This window comes from Diadema antillarum, unplaced genomic scaffold (genome assembly GCF_040938485.1).
Source record: "Diadema antillarum isolate AM-2024a unplaced genomic scaffold, OU_Dant_1.0 seq00001520_RagTag, whole genome shotgun sequence".
Classification (NCBI taxonomy): domain Eukaryota; kingdom Metazoa; phylum Echinodermata; class Echinoidea; order Diadematoida; family Diadematidae; genus Diadema; species Diadema antillarum.
In genome coordinates, this window is record NW_027272252.1 from 290,060 (window position 1) to 312,337 (window position 22,278).

Consider the following 22,278-nt stretch of genomic DNA (forward strand, 5'->3'; position numbering starts at 1 on the left):
TTTAACTTGACGAAACCAACAGGACAGCAAACTTGTAAAGCTGCGAGATTCAGAAATTAAAAATAATTACTTGAATCTCCATCTCAACCAAAACTATACCATCCCTTTAGTCTTAGGTCTCTTTACTTTATTATCACAAAATTGACATGGGCCGATTCAAAATTGTACAATCATATCATCTATATGTTTTCATGCTATAACGTAATGTCATAAGTTGTATATTTAATATAAAAAATTCCCGAAATTATAAGAAAGAATATATAGGAATTGGAATTGTCAATCCTAAGTGCAACGCTCAAATTTGATGTTGCCCCTATCTTCATTGCACCAATAAACCCTTAAAAGCGCTACGTGCATTGCCCTTTTGCCACACCGTCCCCGAGATAGACATGGTGCATGCAGAGTTATCCGCTATGGGCCGTGCTCTGTGGCGACCGTGTCAACATATCAGCATTGCTGTTTGATCAGCCAGACGACTACACATTATCGTGCATTTTCCAATACGTTATCTCCTTGTTTTCCCGCCAATAGTGCTCCAACGGGCTCTCCGTCTCTGTCCGTCTTCCCCTACAGACGAGCATCTCTGGCCTAGGGGACAGCATCCATCAAGCTCTCCTCCGAGTAGGGTGACATCTTCCCTGATAACTTAAAGGGTGACATCCTCCCTGATAACTTAAAGGGTGACATCCTTCGCAGTAACTTAAAGGGTTACTTTCATCGTGACAGACCCGAAGGGTGTATTCTCTTTTTCTTTTTTAATCGCACTGCGTGAGCAATCAATTTGCAACCTGCCTGCAATGTACAGTGAGAAAAAAATTGAAAATAAAATGGACAAAGAAAGCATTTCTTTGGGTGACATGTGACTGTTATTCTCTACAAGTTGCCCACGCAGCATCATACGACTTATAAGAATTGTTCGGAAGAAGCACGTCAAGGATTTTCTTCTTTTGGAGTTAGCGCATCAGAACACATTAGTTTCTCGGAAAAAAAAAATCTGACGGCATTGACATTTAGCAAAGCGTTTCATAGGATGCCTCACGGCTACGATATTGCTCCCTTATCAACCATACCCTGATTTACTGTGGCATCGTCATTTTTTTCACACGTCATTTTCAGCTCCTTCCCCGTCTTTGATTTATTTACGTTTGCCCACCTGCTATCGCTGGAACACCGCCAGGGAGGTCAAATTTTCCAGATCAACAATAAACACAAGGAAGAGTGAAGAGAAAAAGACAAGAAAGGAGGCAGAAAGATTAAAACAAACAAGAGGGAAAATGACGCTAAGAACGTTCCAAATCCATTTCAACCGGACGCACGCCGTCTACAAGTCGGGCGAAGTGATCACGGGGTACGTCGAGGTGAACCTTACGGAAACCAAGCTGCTGAGAGGTAAGAGATTGACTTCTTTTGGACCTTTTCTCTTGATCGACCCAGTGGGCGCTCATCATTAATTGGTTCCTTGTCTGTTTGATTGCAATGGCACGCGCCATGAAGGGTTGTTTTGGCGAGCCAACGTGTAAATTGACAGGAGTAAGATGGCACAAAATCTAGATCATGTGACAGCTGCCAATTATCCAATGACTCAAACACTGTTTACAAACACACGCGCTCTCAAGCGCGTGCACACACACATGTATTATACACCTATGATATTTGTATATAATCATGTACAGAGAGAGCGAGAGAGAGAGAGAGAGAGAGAGAGAGATTAAAATTTACTTACTTTATACAATTATCTACACAAATATAATATTAAGTAGTGTATTTGTGACAAGATTTGTGATTGGTCAAAATGGTACCACGTGACCATGGTGGCACCGATGGATTTCGTTATATTACACGGTCACGAACTAATAATATACATTGTAGGTTTTGATTCTTGAAATCTTTTGGATTCCCGTATTGAATAAATGGTATGTTTTAAATCAATGTTATAAATACTTTTTATTTACATAAGTAGACCTCGAGCAATTCTGTTTCACCGGGGTCACCCTGGGCTGATTATGCATTTGTGGTGCATGTAATCTAATACACTGCATACAAAATAATTAGGTATCTACACACTGTATATGATGTGCATGCATTATGTGGTTGTTTGGTGAATACGTGTGTGTCAATCCAATACTTGTGACTTCACAATATGTATGTATATATATATATATATATATATATATATATATATATATATATATGTATATATGTATATATATATGTATATATATATATATATATATGCATTATTTTTATCATCATTATCGTCATTATTATTATTATTATTATTATTATTATTGTTATTATTATTATTATCAATATTATTATTACACGTATACCAATATGAAATATGACGATGAAATAAGATGTTGAGCTCTGGAATACGAATCTACAGCATGATTACAGTTTGGTGTGGTTTAGTTTTATTTCTCTTTTTTCTCCAAGTACTGTGACGAATCAATACAAATTGATAGTAAAAGTATACAACAACAAAAAAGAAAACAGAAACAAAAGTAAAACATACAAGTCAGTATAGGAATTGACAATTGTCACAATGATACCGTCCCTGATGACATTTAAGAAAATATCAACATTATAATGCATACCCTAATCATATGTGAACAAGAAAGGAATCAATACAGGGGACCGTAATCATAAGCAGAGGTTGACGTGGATGAGGCCCTATCATTGTACATTTACATTACTTTACCATTTGTATGTTAAGCTAACAGTTTTACCGTATACATGTATTCCTAAAGAAAACGCGAGAAAACAGTTTGATCAATTACACCACGATTATTTGCTAATGTACCTCAAAGTTTGAGATAAATCTTTCTCCCGGATGGTGAAATTTAGACATTTCACTTTGCCTTTAGGCGATGTTCTCTTTCTGTCAGGCTCTTAATTCGTCTGCCTTACTTTAGGCCTAATCCCTCTTTCTTTCTTCTGTCTTTTTTTTTTTTACCCATCCTTCCCATTCCCTCTTCCCTTTCTGTAGCTTTTTACTTCATTGAGTGGTCGGAATGTACTATAAAGCACGCTTTAGCTTAACATGCAATGTAACATACGGTATTGCATATTATGCACAATATCTGTTTTGTTTGAATGGTCGCATAAACAATGACAAGAAAACGATTTTTAAGAGTAATGTATGTATGCATGTATAAAAACTTTTTCACTCTAAAATTGAATTTGAAATTTGCAATATTTCCTATCAAAGATGTAAAAAAAAAGAGAAAATGATGGGAAATTTGGGATGATTTTTAATCATAACTTCAAGAATATTCCTTGCCATGTTATAAGTGAAGTGTCACTGGAAAGGTTTTATTTGGCTCTATCTATGGACTTACTTTAAAATGTTTTAAAAATAGCGCTTAGCCCATTTTGCCATCAAATTCTTTATGTATATATATATATATATATATATATATATATATATTCATGTATATATATATATATATATATATATTCATTATATATCAAATATACAAATACATTATGTATATACCTGCATACATACTTACATAATCATGTTCTTTGTCTGTTTGATCAGCTGTTGATTACATGTCTGACTTCTTGCGACTTCTCTACCTCAAAAGGTTACCTTTACAATACGAAGTGGGGGGGGGGGGGAACTACCATAGAAATATTCCCCCGCTGCTTGTCAGACCTTAAGGCCAACCATTTCTTTAATCATTTAAAAGGAACATGCTTTTAAGTTTATATTTGCTTGCATTGCCATAATTCAGGCGCGTTGTTTCGGTTAGTGCCGACATAAGGTTTCAATTGAACTTGTATCCGCGAAAGATGCACGACTTAATGAATTAATTAGATTTGAAAGGTCAAGTGTCAAGCGCAATGCCTCTTCATGTGATAATTAGACTACTGTGTTGTCGTTTAATGATCCGATGCAATTGTTAAACAGTAATTAATCCCGTTAGCAAGAATACATAACGAAGAAGATTCCTCGACACGATGCGTGTAATGACCATAATGTAAAAAAAGCGTGCGCGAGCGTGCAATGCGATGTTTGTGTACGTGTGTTCGCACAGCGTTAGTGCGTCCATATTGAAACGTGTATAATACTACTGCTGTCCTTGATTGCGCAAATCCCTCTTGTCTTAATTAGAACATCGATGCCGAGAAACGTAACGTAATCCTGTTTGAGTAACATGTCACTTCTTACAGCCTTAAATTAATTACATTTAAAGGCATAGCTGACAGTGAGAGATATTTTTATCTTCCATTGTCTGGTTTCATTTATTTCCGTCAGCACACAAAAGAAGAAGTCTCTTATACTATCAATTGATAAAAGAGAATAAGTAAATCGGACAGCGTCAGACACAATATAGCCTTGAGATAACACCAACTCCAACAACGTGTTTAAAAAGAGCAGTAGGAAATATTCGGCAAATCTGTTTTTTAAATATCCTACAACCCATTTCCCAATGCATTACTATCTCCTCGGACACCATTATGTGTGTAGCCATCAATTTAGGAAGTATTACACATAAAAACTGATTGTGTAGCCTTGATTTGTCTGATAAAATAATGCACGTTATACGGAGTATTTGCGACTCTGTGTCACTATGAATAAAAAAAGATAGTGTCAGAAAGGAAATACACTTATAAAACAATATCAGTACGGTTTTTTTTAATACGTTGGGTTAAGGAAAGTAGTTCAGATGCTTACAAATATGCTATCCTCTCCTGGGTAAATCATCAAAAAAATGAAATGAAATGAAATGAAATGAAATGAAATTTATTTACCAAACAAATGAAATGAAATGAAATGAAATGAAATTTATTCACCAAACAAACATCGTCAACATAGTCACAACAGTCAAGAGTTCAAGTACAGTTCGGCAAAAAGAACCGGCAATAGCGTGCAGGCTCGTTGAGGCTAGTCCTTTCAATGATATAGATTACAATATAACGTATTTACAGTCAACAGGAGTATGTTATAATGTACATATTTATAGGTTTTCATAGGGGATCATAAAGAGATACTTTCGTAATGATTTCCGAAAAGCGTTACGGGTGTTTATCTTTTTTACATCCTGCGGAAATCTTCTCCAAATTATACTGCCGCGGATTGTTATGACATGGAGTGTTTACCAGTTTCAAATCTGATTTTTGTTGGTTTATAATTCATGTCATTTTTTAATCTTGTATCATAATTATGCTCAATTTGAAGACAATAATCAGAGACAACCATTATTGACCCTCACCATCTTACAAGGGTAGGGAAAATCCATGACTGTGTTTACAGCGAAGATGCAATACCATCCGTCTGGCACAAGCTCTGCTTTCAAAGTGTAAAATCACCGGAGGCCATGGGTATACAGGTCTGACGTCTCAGAGTTGTTTCTAACGAAATCTAATCGGCTGATAAGAGAGGAAAAAACACGAAAAATAAGAAAAAATTGCATACATATATATTATATTTATGTGTACCACACCACTCTGGAGCGCGCTAGCGCAAATGTCAAATCACTTTGAAATTCACTGCGTTACGTGGATGCTGCGGACCATTAGGTCTGCATTTCTTTTTTTATGTTTCACTGATCAACAATATACAAATGCATTAATTTGTTCATCAGTTTGGGGATCTATGTATTACGATAGACACACCGTGATTCTTTGTGGTAATGTTGATGTACAAGAATGTATTAACAAGATCGAACCCCTTACTTGGCAGCATTTAGTATGTTTGTTCGTTTGTTTAACTTCAGTGCGAAAGAAAACATGTGGGCAGACATTTCTAACCATTCATGGCAACAATTATATACACAGACACACATATAGCTGCCGAAAATTGGCTAACCATTATCAATCTCGAAATAAAAATATATGATCCCTTTAGACCGCTACAAACAAGAGGATATCTCCTATAATGCTGGAACATTGTGGAAAGTATGTGGCGAAACAGTCATGCATTTTCATGGGTCGATAGCAAGCAGCAATTTGGAGTTAACTGACCCGGTGAAACAGCCTTCGGGGAAGGTGCATTTAAACAAAATGATGAGAGGGCTCAGCGCAAAAAAAAAAAAAGGGGGGGGGGGACAATGCACTACTCGTTCATGGATTGGCCATTCAGTCATGTCGCAACTGTAGGAAACGTTTAAATATCTATGCCTAACGGTAAAAATATGTCCAGTTATGCCGGCCTGATGTTTCGGGAAAATTCTTGGAGATGCCGTGGCTCAAGCAGACGTTAATCCGTAGCGCCTATTTTCTATACACAATGATAATAATTCACAATATTTATAGAAAACGGGAAAGTTAGGAGAACAGCCGGTGTTCTCCTACTTTTTGACATTTTCTTTACTCTGACTGCATAGTCTAGTAAAAAAAAAAATAATAACATATCTACCGCGAAATTTCTGAAGGAAGTTTTCTGTAGGCTCTCTGACAAATATGCCACGAAGAGAACAAAGCAATAATGATAGTATCATGCACCAATTGTATGATAACCAAAAGAGTTTAGATGACATTGTTTATAAAGAAAAATGAATAAATTATCAGACGTATGGACACGGCGAAAGGCGAAACAGATGAGAGAGCCTATATAGAAAAGGGGGTTATCGACATGATTCTCAATGCTGCATAAAAATAACAAAAGTAATGCAACAGACTATAGCACATGAATAATTGTGGAAAGTATATAGATACAGCACAAAGCGAAACAGATTAAACAGTCAGAATAGTGCTTGAATAGAAAAAAGTGTTATCAACATGATTCTCATTCCTGCCTTTAAAAAAAAAAAGAAAATGACAACAATAACACAACAAGCTATTGCATATGAATTGTGGAATGTATATTAACACAGCGCAAGGCAAAATAAACTAATCAGTCTGAATAGTGATTAAATAGACGAAGGGATATAGAACAGATTGTCAATGGTGGAAATGCAACTTAAAACACTATTGATAAGAAGATCAGTTCACTACCTTCATTTCTCGAATGCCTTGAGATCAAAAGAAGATATCAAATCTGTCACCTTGGCATATACTTGATGCTTGTCTCACCATGAGATCTGCATCCTTGTTGTCATGACAACTGGTGGATTGATTGGAACATAGCAGCCAGCGAAGGTGTCGTCTGCTCAAGACGCGCTGTGAATTATTTACGGACAGGGAGCGCGGCAACTACCCAGTGGAAGATCCAGGAGGGGGCCCACGGCCCCCCCCCCCCCCTTTAATTTTGATTTCTGTGTTGTTGTTTTGTTTTGTTTTTGTAAAAGAAGTAAAAAGAAAAATTGAAGGGGACGGTGCGCTTCCCCTTTAATTTTTTTTAAGTATAAAAACAATTTTTGCTCTGCTGAATAAACCCGGAAGTGACACCATAAACCGCTTTGCGCCCCTACCCTTTACGGAATTCCAGGATCCGCCCCTGACTACCATTCCTAAAAATGCTTATTCATAGATCAGATGAGAGAGGGACACCCCCTCCTGACTATCAATTCCCTTTTCCTTCTTCACCAGGGCTTCTGGATCTATATCAAATCATACACACTAACGCTAGAGTCCTATGAATTTTGATATATTAACCTGTCATTTATTCCTCATCGCCCAATTTCATTTCATGGCTAAAGATAGTCTGTATATTATGTTGAGGTGGTTTGAATTAAATTCCACTTATTTGAAGAAAAAAACAACAACATAGTTTCTTCCTCAACTGGAGTACTAAGTATTTTGTATTTTATAACTATTTTAGTAGTTCAAATATCATCAAACTATAGTAGTTTTCGATAAAAACTGGGGGCACAATAACCGATAACATAGGATCGACATTGTTACACTTGCTATATACACTTTCATGTCTCAGCCTGTCGTGTTCCTACAAGGAAAGCGATTAATCATGAATGTTTTTTTTTTCTTTTTGCGTGTACTCGACAGTAATGATAAGAACACACGCATAGAATAAAATACCTGCAAATCCCCACCCTTATATTTGATTGATTTGATTGGAAGGTATATATCTATTGAATAACATCCATTGCAGCCCGCAGGCTGAATTGCGGACATCTTACATGAATCAATATGAATACATTAAAATATAAACAAACATTCATTAACAAATATTAAGTATTGCACAATAAAATTAACCTTTACCATTAACAAAACACAAAACAAATATTACAATTTCAATTTCTAACACCACTATTCTTAATTTCATAAATAATTTATATTGTTTATTCAAATAACCTTACTAAAAAATCAACTTCTTTTTCATCTACTCATCTTCTTCTTCTTCTTCTTCTTCTTCATCTTCTCTTTTTCCCCTCCTTATAAACTTTACCATCCTCTTCTTCACTTCCCCTCCTTCAACCTCTTCTTATTCCCAGGAATCATCATTATCATAATCACATGTTATATTTTTCATCATACCAATTAAACTATCATAAAGTTTACTCTCTATATATATCTCCACTCCATTCTAGGCTTGAATGTAATATCTCCCGAACAAATATTGACACTACTTCTAATAAAGACAAACCAAAAAAAAAAAAAAAATGAGAGAAAGAAGACCTTTGCATAGATAGAGCCCGTGATAATCTTCGAATTCCTCGTAACCGTAATTTTCATATGGCTATTTCACATCATCGCCTAGAGCCTTGCACTGATATTGCTCTTTGTTCTAGCACTCGTGAAAACTGCAGGAAATGAAAAGAAAGTAAGCGAAAAAATGAGGTCGTGGATACGGTGGTGGATTATGGCCTTTTTATGGACCTGCACACCTCGCGGACACCCCAATATAGTGATAGGAGGGTGGAAAAGGAATGGTGTGAGAAGGATTATGCTTTGCTTCAATAATGACTTCATTTGTCTCTTGACACTTTTACTTACCTCCGATGTTCTCTTTAATTTTGCGGCATTTTATCTCAGTGTTTGACTCTCAGTTGCTTAAGATTCGGTTTTGGTTTCTGTTTGTTATTTTTTCTGCATTTTTTCTTTCCTTTCTTCTCTCCTGGGAAAGCTCTTTACAGAGGATATGCTTTATCGGCGAAGAGCCACTTAATAAGCATTAACCATTGCCAGGGTTAAGCATCAAGCGAGGTCCATTATTTTTTCTTCGTTTTTGTCTCTTGGCAAGCTTTTATGACAGGCTGTCGGCGTAAGATTTCCTTGAGACACTTAAACGAAGATTTTTTTTTGTTCATCTGCCTTGACTAGAGAAAGACGCCGCGAGCTCTTCAGCATCGCAGAAAGAGCTTTTCTTCTTCTCTTTTTTATTTCAATGCAAACCGAACTTCGTCATTATCCGTTCGTCTCTTATTATCTGATAATGTACCTTGCAAGGCAAAACCATCTGCGAGCTCAATTAGGGAATGTGTCTGCTGCGTAGACGAAGACGAAAAAACATGGCATGCAGGTTCTCCAGAACAATGTCATGAATGTGATAAAATGTACATATTCCTCTAGGCATTCGAAGTAATCTCTGGATTTGTGCTGCACAAGGCATGCAGCCGCACTACAGGCATAATTCCTCACATGCGCTGCGACGAATTAACTGTTGTTGTTCCTGTTTTGTTCCAATTTGTTTTTCTGAACCTAAAGACATCCTCAAGTATTACTATTGATACTGGATATGCCGTTAGAATAAACGCATTCTCTGCTAATCTGTATTCCGAAGCAGGTGGCTCTGGTGGCCTACTCGGGACCCTAAAATTTTTAACATCTGAAATTTTGGTGGCCTGAAAAAGAAATGTATTGGCCGAAATAAAAAGAAACATAGTAAACCGTTTTAAATCTTAGTTGCCCTATCGGGCCACCAAAAGATAATCTTTTCGGAAATTTGGTGGCACGATAGCAATTCACCGCCCTGTTTTACCTACATTTGTGACCCTGCACCACAAAACAAACAAAAAGTCGCCAGACATGAATTTTTAGTTAAGACTATATTCTGAAAGAGCAGACTTTAAGCTTTAAAATGATGTATAACCTATCTAAAATTGGAAAGAAAGCACAAACTCAGGAAAAGTGTGAACTTAGAAAAGAGGCTCTGAAGTACAGTGTCTATTCAAGCGCTTAATCTTTACCAAACCCTGCTGGCTGTGCGATGAATGGGACAAAAAACAGGAAGTAAACCACCAGAGTAACAACAATGAAGGGATTATCAGCTTAAGCTGAAATTAAGCATACCTCATTAACACATTCTGTCCATAATTAATGCCAACTTTCAAAGCAGTAGCACTATCCTATCAAAAGTTATTAAAGTTGAAAGTGAAGAGTGTGTACAAGGTTTTTCAGAAATGAAAAAGGGACTCTAAAGACACACCTAATCACACTATTCTGCCAAAAATGTTCGAGATAAACTGTTAGAAAACACACTTTCCCACCTGTTTTATGATCCCAAATTTTAGCATAATGTAGAAGAAGACTTGCTCTTTTAGAAAATATGAAAAAGTCAAGATCGGCTCGGTTGACCCATTTCACCTATTTTCAGTCCTCACGCAAAATCAGTGTGTGCGACTTTATGTTCATTTTGTGATGCATGGTCACATATTTTCCTTACATTTACAACTTATACTTCTATTGCAGCGAATTCTTCGAGTCGTCTGCAAAGATTCGCTCCAGAAATCTTATTCTCGGAGACACGCTGATAATTACTGCCGGCTGCATTTTACAGGTCATTTAAGGAGAGTTCAGTGGATTTATGTGTCACCATTTGACAACGATAGAGACAGATATGACTCTCAGAATACATTGAACCGGCTTACTTCTTCCGAATTTGCGCAAATTATGTGTTCCTTTTATAATTCTGTCATTAAAGGCCGTCATCATAATAATGAGCTTGCCTACGCGAAACCCGATTTTCCCGTCTAGACGTGTATATATATATATATATATATATATATATATATATATACATATATATATATATATATATATATATATATATATATATATATACATACATATATATATATATATATATATATATATATATATATATATATATATATATATATATAAAGCGAAATACAATACATGCAACGGATTCGTCTTTGTACTAGATTTTGGTGTGACTGTTTTCTGATGGGTATAGTCCCTATAAGAAGGTTCATTGTGAAAGGCGTTTACAAAACATTTGCATGCTATAGCAATGTGCAAAATGCGTGGTTTGTGTTGATCAATAAGAAGGCAATCAATGGCGATTTTGCAAAGATTTTGAGGTGATGGATTTGTGGTCCTAACATCAGTTCACTGGACAACGTTGTAACTCAGGTATTGGATGAGTGAATAATTGCAAACTATCAGTGTATTTAAGTCAGTCACAGGAAAAATTATATCTGATGATGTGTTATCATTTCAACCCTCGTACATAACTGAAAGTGTCTATTCTGATTCTATTTTATTTTCTCCACCTGAGCTCATGTACAAACTGAAAATACATTACCCGGGAGTGCGTTACTGTACTGTATAAAGAGTCAGTATACGCTCCTCCGCAGCAATTTACATGAAATATGAGACAGTTCTGGCGTTCATTTTAAGTTCAATGTGGATGGGAGTGACGGATAATGGAAAGGTAATGGTAACGTTTTTGATATCATGAGGTGTTTTTTTTTTTGTCACCACAGCCCATCTATTTAATTGGAAGTTAGTCTTAGACTGAGTGTTTTTTGTAAAAAATTTAATTAGATATTATTTTGGTGCTTATGTGGTGAAGAGATTTATTTTTGTCTCTGGATGAGCTGTCAAGTCGCCGTATTATAACGTTAAACACATTAAACGTAAATCTTTATGAGCTATTTTTTAACTTACCCAATCTATTCATCTAAGGATGCCTCTTTCTGTGTGTTTTAAATCATCGCAGAAAGTGTATTCATTGCCAAACGTGAGCTATACTTAACAAGTCACCGCATGAAGACTAAAGTTCAATCTGAGGACAGGATGTACTTACGGGTAATTTCCATTCTATTATCGTTCGGTTTGAGATCCAAATTAAATGCAATGGTCGAAAGATATAAATGTGATGGGACAGAGAGAAGAGAAAGATCTTGGCAATTAATTATCATCTTGAGTGCGACCCTTCACATTTAGGATTTCGAGGAATAGGTGCATGCATCTATACAGAGTTTGAGGAAGTTTCGTCTCTTTGCAGTAGATGGCAGATGTATTTTAGTCAACTTTCTTCTGCACCTCAGGAGTCGAAGTAACCTTTTTATAAATCTCTTGACAGCTTCATATTGTCAAAGTTTAAATAACAGTTCCAAATTTACTCTATATTTCTAAAGGCTAAATGAAAACAGAACTCTAATAGTTGTTATATGATCAGCAAAATATGGAGAAAAGGAAAGTTAGAATAGAATACATCATACTGACGACTTCAAAAAACACATTTATCATAATACAATGGATATTAAAGAGTAAAGATAAACCAGTGCCAAAGAGGCAAAGTCCCGGGGTACAACAGTATATAACGGATGGCTTAGAATTCTCAATTGATTTAAGAATATTTCTGTAAAGTCTGCTGGCATTCCCGTAGTTGACAATTTTCTCTGAAGCTGCTGCATCAGGCATTTCAACACCTCTCTACTCTCGGCATATAGTGCATTTGATTAGTATTCGGTTGCATCTATGCAATTCACAATAGCCAAATAAAAATCTATGAAAGGGAAAGGAATTCAAAGTATGATGCTTTAAAGTTATTTTCTCGTGATCGACCCGATATTCAGGGAACGTGATGTTAAATTGAACTATAGTGGGATATTAGATATGTAATGGTATGGATGTGTCATAGGCCTTATCACTTGATGCAGCTCTCATACGATTGCCTGTGCATGAGAGCTGTGGTTTTCTGCAACACTCATGCACGTCCCTCGATGGAAATGAAAAATGCAGTGCTATGATGGTGTAGAGAAGATGGCCATGGAAACTGGACATGAAGTGGAATGGCATTCCCCTTCAGCAGCAATGGCAGGCGGGTGCTAACACAGCACGTCCCGCATTATTGAAACATTCACTTGATAACTTCATTGATTTGTTCATCGCGATGCTGGGTTTAATAATGCCCCCCCCCCCCCTCCGCCCGCTAGAATGTTTCAAAACACCCTCGCTCCCTGTATTCTTTCATTTACTTTCAAGTAGAACATACTCTGTTATGACTGAATAATATCCATCTATTTGAATACCAAGAATTCGGTACAAGTAAGAAATACGTAAAATTATGTAAAATTATTTATCTGTGAATATACAGGCATTACTTATCTTATATAATCATTATCACATTTAGTATCATTCGTCAAAAGCTCATAGATATTACATAATGAATTCAGAAGAAGTCAATAATTTGTTAAGATTTCTGACTGTTATAGCTATCTGTGTGTGTGTGTGTGTGTGTGTGTGTGTGTGTGTGTGTGTGTACGGATAACTACAGAAAAAAAAGAGAGAAAGAGATATTACGCTCAATTGTAGGAGGACGGCCGTGATGCGTAATGTTGGCCCTTCGCTTGCATACTGTATCCTCTGTTATTTGTTTTTTATACCTCTAATAACGTTGCTCCTCCTCTCTGTAAATTCTTATAAATCCTCTATCACAGTCCGCTTCCGTTCATTATCTTTTCCACTGCATCTTTCTGCCTTTCTCTCCCTCTCTCTCCCTCTCTCTCTCTCTCTCTCTCTCTCACACACACACACACACACACGCACTCCGACTTCAATTCAATTTTACCCTTCGATGTCGTTTACTTCCTTCTGCGGCTGGGCGAATAGTCAAGAATACCTGAAACTAATCATCGTTCATCCTTTGTATAATCAATTGTAAAGCTAATGGTGTTTTGTGTCTTCCATACGACTGTCATCTTTATAAAAACTGTCATAACCGTTGTTGTCTGTGCCAAGAGGTGGTATGCGTTAGGAGAGGCCATCACTCCGGGCCAGGCACGCTCAATTTATTCTGTCCTACGGGGCAGCAGCGTTAAAAGGAGGGGAGAAAATGGCACGATATCTCAATAGGCATGAGGTGAAGTAATGCAGTCATGTCAGTGTTATCTCTGGGGAAGTGCGACCGGCCCCCGCTGCTATCAGCGGGTATCCGGCTTTTTGGCGGTCGCAGTGTGACATCACAGGCGTTGAGGGAATCTCGTTATGACGTCACACGTACTCCAGTACAAGGCACACACTGCCTACAGACACACAAGGCATCCACACAAACATCGACACACATGCACACACACGCACACATAGACAGACACACAAACACATGCACAGTCATAAACACACACACACACACACACACACACACACATTCAGATATACACCGTCTGTTTTCATGGTGGACATCTTCATCTCAGTGAATTTACCATGCTTGCATCGACTCACACGGAGAATTCAAAATGCGATGCGTGTGCATATTTTCCTCTAAGCTCAAAGCAGAGGTATTTACGTGATACGCGAGTTGTTTATTTTTATCATACCCTCTCATAGAGCATTTTGATTCAATTCAATGTACTTTTTTCCCAAACATGTAGGTGGACAAAATAGGTAGACAGAACTGGGACATTTCGGAAAATATTATTTGAAATCGTTCTGAATATTTCACCTAAAATCTTTGTACAATCGAAATCTGGCAGCCTCCCTGACAAAGGGCGATGAGTTGGCTCAGTCGGTAGCACGTCTGCCTCACGGTCCTAAGGATCCGGGTTCGAACCCGAGTCTGGACTGAGCAATGTTGTGTGTAATCATACCGTCCCCTCAAGCAAGAGGCAAAACACTCTGTTCCTCGGATAGGACGTAAAATGGAGGTCCCGTGTATGAGAGAGTCACAACTCATGCACGTAAAAGATCCCGCTTCATTCATTCATCACAGAGAGCAGGGTGTTTAACCCTATGAAGTGGTCCCACCTCACATCCAACTGGACCCCATGGAAGACCAGCTTAGCATAGCTAAATATGGGTTATCCAGCCATCTTCTCAGATGGAAAATGAACAAACAAAAATAAAGCAACTAATCTAAAACTGGCAATTGCAATCTACGTTAGATGCTAACATTGTGGATATGGAGAATAAGATACGGATAAACACAGAAAAAATGCATTTAATAATCGATGTGTCAATTTGTAACAACACAGACGATGCTTTTATGTATAAAGTTATTTGAGAAACAGCGGATTTTTTTAATCGAAATTATATATCTATTTGTAAACGGAATATAGCATATAGATTTTTTTTAAATTAAGAATAAGATTATATTTTCAAGCCATAGCTTGAGATATGAGCTTATGTGTGAAGGGGACATTTTACGAGCGCTGAGAAATTCGATTGCATTTCGCAAATAGGTTGAGGATTCGTCTCTTATCGCTAAACTGGGACACAGCTCAAAATAGTTTTCAGCAAGTGAGATCCTTCTGACAACAACCATTACCAATGGAAATGAATGCAAAGTGGGGTGCTCCTTAACCCCCCCCCCCCCTAAAAAAAACCGAACCCAGCCCGTAATGCAATAGGTCGTATTGAAGATCTAAAATGCACAGAGACTTTTCTAGTACAGTTCAGCTCAGTTCAATGACATTTATTTCCAACAAACGTTAATATACATAAGTACAGATAGCAATGCGATCAATTTGAACATACTGGGCATTATTCTTAAACTATATATTATCTATAGTGTAAATTGAAACTAAGTAAGAAATCTCATGCTATGACCGTAACATTTGATTCATGGTCACAATGATGTGGTCTGATATAATACGACATGTCTGACGTCATCCACAAAACTGTTTGCACCAATGAAAAGGAGTCAGGACTTTAACGTTCTCATGTTTGCCCATGAAATCAGACAAAACTTTGATGGTGAATGTCATATATGCTATGAATTCCAGTCAAGCCAGCCATCGAGTTGCTGCAACGATGAAAGCACTAGACAGAGGGCACCGCAGAGCTTTCTGTGGGGTGTAATTTTTAGAAAATGTCCAACTGTTTCAGCAATGATTCGTTATGGCACATTGGCCGCTGCATGCCTCGGTTCTGTCACTCATCAATTCATCTCCCTCGATCACCGCCCAGCCGGATCGGCTGTTTGGTTAGCCGAGATAGCTGCACTCCGCTTAAATCCCACTCGGGTGGGGTTATAGCGGTCTCAGTCTGACAAGGCACGTTATGAAACATCGCGTCTTGTAACTGCCAGGAATTACCTATCTCTCCCTCCCTTATCTCTCTACCTCCTTTCTAAAAACAAGAAGAGTGAAAACTTTCACTTACGAGGGGGTAAATTTCAGAAAAGCGTGGAGTTAGAGTGAAATCGTAGTAAATTCAAAGTGAAAGAAATGTGTGTTTTTTCACTTATTTTGGAGTGACCTCAAAGATCACTCAAAAAATCTTTGAGGGGTTCCTGAGGTCACTCCAAAAATTAACATTTTTACCCAAGATTCCCTCTAATCTTACTTAAATTCAATCTTTTCTGTTATTCACTCAGAGAGTGAGATAGAAATATGTCATATATATATATATATGTATATATATATGTATTCTTTCTCTTTCTCTCTGTCTACTTATATCTCCTCCACTTTCTATCATACCTATACCATTCTCTTACTAACGTTTTCTCTTACAAATATACACTCTAACGTTTTTTTCTTTCTTTGTTTGTCTGTAGCAACTTTTTTATGTTCCTCTTCTCTTCCTTCGTTCTCCAGTCTTTCTGAAATGGGGTGGTGGGGGGGGGGTATCATGGGGAGGGGGAAATGAGGGGAAGAAAATGTGTCTTGAAGGAATGAATGAATGTTGGTGGTGCAGTGAGATCTACCGTAGATGAGAACGTGCTGAAGGGTAACGCCTTATGTGATCGGGAGAAATTTTTCATGTGTTTCTATAATCCCTTCACGAGCAAGGGAAGTACCAGAACCTTAAAAGATCATATATATATATATATATATATATATATATATATATATATATATTGTTTGTATATATATACTTCATCATACATAATGTATGCGTAATATGAGTTATAAGTAATATTTAGTTCAGTTCAGTTCAGTTTTGTATTTCTATTTTTCTCAAAGAAATAACAAAATCATTGACAGTAATACAGCAAGTGAAAAAATAAGATGTATTATTTTAACCATGCATTTTGATTGCAGCAAGCATAGAACATACTGAACACAAAATGTTGAAATACGTATATATACGTATTATATGCGCCTGTAAAGGCACTTCATGTGGGTTTTGTCCACTGTGTTCCACAGCATGCAATGTCGTCTTCTTAGTACATGTAGTATATGTAGCAATACATGTTGTTTTGACATGCATTGTGTGGACTATTTATACTGCAAGTTTCTTTACCTAAAGTTTCCCGCTTCATCATAACTATTGTGAGAAAATGACCAACCCTTGTGATATTGCTTCTGTCTTTATAACTGAAATAAACTAAACTGGACTCAACTCAACTAGCCTCGACTCAAATGAATTTCAATCAATGGAGAGGGACAGAGAAAGAAAGGTTATTTTGTCTCCCCTCTGCGCTAACTCACCAGCGCATTGAATGGTCGGATTTTATTACGTGACCCATGTTGTAAAGTACCAATATTTGCAGCATGAATGGGAAAAGCCATCACTGTATTTGGTCCTCAAATTTCCGTTCAATTTGACTCCAATCCAATTCTGCCGGGCTATTTTGCGCTCGACTGCACGTTCTCTCATCGATCGCCAAATTGGCTGACGGATTTCGCAGTTATCTTAGTGTTCAGCTACAAGAGATTTCGCGGGAGAAGTCGATAGGGGTAAAAATAAGCAAGAAGAGTTTGTTTTCCTTGAGGTTTAAGATGCGTGAAAAAGGAATTTTTTCCTTCCCCTGCGCTCTCTCTCTCTCTCTCTCTCTCTCTCTCCATCTTTTTTTTTGTTATTATTTGGGGGGGGTTGTTATTTGCTTTGGAGGGCACATTTCTCATTGCTTACGCCATTGCATTTCAACGACATGTGGATATAAGCATTCGACTTTCATCCAACCATATCTGTAGGCTGCCGAGCTATAAGATGCACTCTAAGTCCTTGTATTGACATATATGCAATAAATCTCAATTTAAGGACGAAATCTTTTCTCAAACGAGATATACCTTGCGACACTCTGCAGCGCAGTTTTCATGACTACAGTCGCTTTATCTCGCTTACTTTTGTTTACTATAGACATCCAACTCATGTCAGTGCTCGTGCCAACACCACCTACGCGCTCACACACACACACACACACACACACACACACACACACACACACACACACACACAAACACTATCACGCACACAATTACACATACATCATCACAAGCAAACGAATACATCCACCCACAAACATGTTAGTATACGAGTGTATCCCTTTAATATCCTCAATACAAACTGACTGTGTACTTAGCAGTCAATGCACACGTGCTACCCTGCACGGAGCCCTGTGTTCAACATGTTTGTGATGACAATTTCTTGGTTTGCTCTGCTTTTGTCTGGCTTAGTTTATTTCTGTACTTTCTTCCAATTTTCGTAACATCAGTGACCAAGTTCAATACTGCTCAGTAAATAACGTAATCATGGTAATGGGAATGTAGCGATATTGCAAAGTAAAATCACAATTAAGAGATTAAAAAGCTGTACCGAAAATTGTCATCATAAGAGTTTGACTCGAATCTCTGGATGGACCCCATAATATGGCCTCGAATGAGTGGTAATCTGATATGCAATTGCACTTGAACTATCAAATGTTTTTAGGACTGCATTAATCTATCCACCGTGTTTACCTGTTGACTACACCTGCTGTGGCGCGATCAGTCGTTCATGCTATATTATTTTATGTTGCGCAATGATTAGAAATCTGGAAACTCACTTCCTGTCTCACTTCCGGTCTTAAGGTCGTACGACCGGTCTGATCGTGCGGCGGGCTTTATACGTCACTCGAGCCCACGATGTGAAAAAGCAACTGCGCTCACATTTGAATGACCGAAGGTGGCGCCATTTATGTGGGACGATGTTATAATAGACAAATAACCCTCTCATGACCACGGATTGTGTTCACTGTAAATCTGAATACATTGTGATTGACTTCGGTTAAACTAGTGTTTAGATAATTGTGTAAAACAATGGGAATACACAGTCCTCTATAGCAAACACTGCAACAACATAATTCACCACATTTGAAGAGGTGTGTTACTCATTTTCTATTGCATCAACATCGGTCAACGAATCAAACAGATCTATGATAATCATAATGTAAAGTTATATTTCCTGCCTTTCAAGTCACTTTGTACAAAAATTATCCAATAGAAAAATAGCAAAGTTTTTCTTTTTGCTCATTTGTGTTACATTTTCTTTATACTTGTAGAGGGAAAATGAGAAAATCAAGAAAATCATGTCATCAAGTAAATCAGTAAATCAAGATTATTGTTATTTTGGTAATTTGTATTCAACACAATATAAGCCCGTCAAATTAAAAAGAAAAAAATATCCGAAATGACGACTATCAAATATGACTCAAAAAGTATATAGAGGCTTCATGATAACCAATTATCTCACCGAATGATTAGATTATGCATGTATAATTCTAATACTGACGTGTATATATATATATATATATATATATATATATATATATATATATATGATTATAACTGTGTGTGAGTAGAAACATATTCGCAAATACACGCAGTTGAAAGATACATGTATATAATCATATAGACAGAAAGATTGAATAGACAGACACATTCAAATTATCAACAATTTGTGTGTGTGTGCGTGTGTGTGTGCGTGCGTGTGTGTGTGTGTGTCTGTCTGTCTGTGTGTGTGTGTGTGTGTGTGTGTGTGTGTGTGTGTGTGTGTGTGTGTGTGTATGCTTTCCTGGACATAAAATTAACGATTTCAGATCGCAAAGCAATCGCTTATGAAAGTAAGACCACATCTAAATTATAATCCACACGAAAGCCCGATGCACCGACGTTATTCATAATGCCACGGATCCATTCCCATGTTAGCATTATTCCAATTTCCATAAGGGAATATGAAATTTAAGGAAATTCAGAGGAGGCCCAGTTTAAGTCAATTAAGTCTTTCAGCTCATGCACGCAAACAAGTGAATCTGCCGCTCCCTCTCTCTCTCTCTCTCTCCCTCTATCTCTCTCCATTTATCTATCTATTTATCTTTCTGTTCATTTTTTTCTGTCTCCCTCTCTTCTTTCCTAACTCCTTCTCTCTTTACATCTCCCTGCTAGTCTACCTCTTTCTACACAAGCATAAACACACGCTAAATAAGTTCTCCACTTTTCTGAATGTCTTTGATAACATCTATCTCCCCATTCTCTCACTCTCTAATGCTCTATCTATCTTTCTCTCCCTCTCTCCCTCTCCTCTCTATCTTCCTGAGAGTGCGTGTGTGTGTGTGTGTGTGTGTGTGTGTGTGTGTGTGTGTGTGTGTGTGTGTGTGTGTGTGTGTGTCTTAAAGACATACACACACACAAAGACACACACACTCTCTCTCTCACTTTCTCTGTCACACACACACACGCACACACACTCCTTCTTTCTCAATCTTTGTTTCCTCCATATACCTCTCCCTCATGTTTGAGATATTCACATCTCTTACCATGCTTACACAGAAAAAAAAAAGTATCACGTCGCATCATACATACACACAAACCTACGAGAAAGCCCATTCTGTATATCTGTACACAGATCCTATACTGCTGTGAAAGTGACAGCAGAAAAAAAGAATAGTATATTTATATATATGAGATCGTCTTCCCTATTTATGATTTCTTATTTTAAGATCGCAAAATGCATTTCTTTTCTGATTAAATTACACTCTATAGCGTTCGACATTCCCGACCAGCCGTGTATGGATTATACCACGCAATCTCCTCATGCAGATTTTGATCAAAACAGCATCTGCACGGAGATATGCTATCAATCACTAACGTAAACATTGAAACACTTGCTTACGGCTGCACGATCGAAAAAAAATATGGAATGATCTATCTATTCTGTCTTATCATATTCAGTATTTGGGTTCTGTGTTTTTGTTTGTTTGTTTGTTTGTTTGTTTGTTTGTTTGTTTATTTTGGGGGGTTGGTTTTTTTGTTTGTTTGTTTTTTGTAACATTGTCTTTGCCAGACAGCTCTGTGTTACAAAATGGCGGAAAGCTGTGAAATGCTTTTCTCGCTATGGCGCCACTAAATATGTGCGCACTGTATTTATGGAAGCTTGTGTTTTCTGTCTTGTCTGCTTTTTTTCCCCGTCCTAATGCAACATCATCAACTCGAAAAGAGAAAGTTAAACACTTATCAGTACGAAACAAAAATGCACAGCACTCGTACAATCTCCCTTCCATCGATACAGATAGGCAATTTACGGGCCTTAAAAGCGAAATCATCATTTTTTCCCAAGGAGAATTCACTAGATACTGAATACTAAGAAAACAGGAAAGGATCGTTGGAATGACTCGAATGCTGCAAGCAGAAGTTGAGAAAATGTATTTGTGTCCTCTATTCTCTGTAAGATCGATGCCCCCCGCGTCCGCTTATAGAAATTAGCTTGGATATCACAGTACAATTAATCGCCTAATGGAGAGCAACTAAACTTGGAGACCCTAAGGAGACATGGGGGGCTTGACTTGTCTACAACTTTTGAAAATATTTAATGTTGTGAATTATATACTTCTTAGTGACAATGGATGGGAAGGATGATTTCAATAGCTGAAGACAAAAATAACCGTACAAAGTTAAAACTACTCTAGATATCACTATGTGTACAATGCATGCACACACACCCACACACATATACGCACATACATACATACATATATATATATATATATATATATATATATATGAAGATCTTGCTTCCAAAAGGCGCTAAATCCATTCAAAAATGATGGATTTAGCGCCTTTTGGAGGCAAGCTCTTCATATATAGCCTATAGATATAGATTTAGATATGTATAGATAATTATGGATAAAGATATAGATATATTCAAACATAGATATGATCACTTGAAAACTTGGATATAGCACAAGTGATGTCTGGAATACATGTGATAAGAAAATCAAAATATCTAAATAAATGCGTCGTTATCTAGTGTTGAAAGTATCAACCAGAATAATGGATAGATTACTAGATAGTGTTTTTGGTTGTGTACGTTGTATGGCATTTATCTTTAATTAGATAAGTAAAAAGGCTGCTGTATCGTGAATTTCACAAAATTCTTGTTCGAGCAGCTCCTGCTCAAGCGAGCCAGAGCTCCAGGTAGTCCATCGTCCCTGGAGACTCGTAAGGGGGAGCTATTTGAAGACCTGAATATAAGAACGAC

General features: G+C 37.3%; 1 protein-coding gene across 1 annotated transcript in view; it reads left to right on the plus strand.

Annotated features, from left to right (window-relative positions):
• The first annotated feature begins 1,274 nt into the window (after positions 1 to 1,274).
• Positions 1,275 to 22,278, plus strand: part of LOC139710298 (arrestin domain-containing protein 3-like) — a 34,775-nt gene continuing 13,771 nt past the window's right edge. The window contains exon 1 of the mRNA XM_071622225.1: positions 1,275 to 1,389. Coding sequence (XP_071478326.1) covers positions 1,275 to 1,389 — 115 coding nt within the window. The remainder of the gene's footprint in view (positions 1,390 to 22,278) is intronic.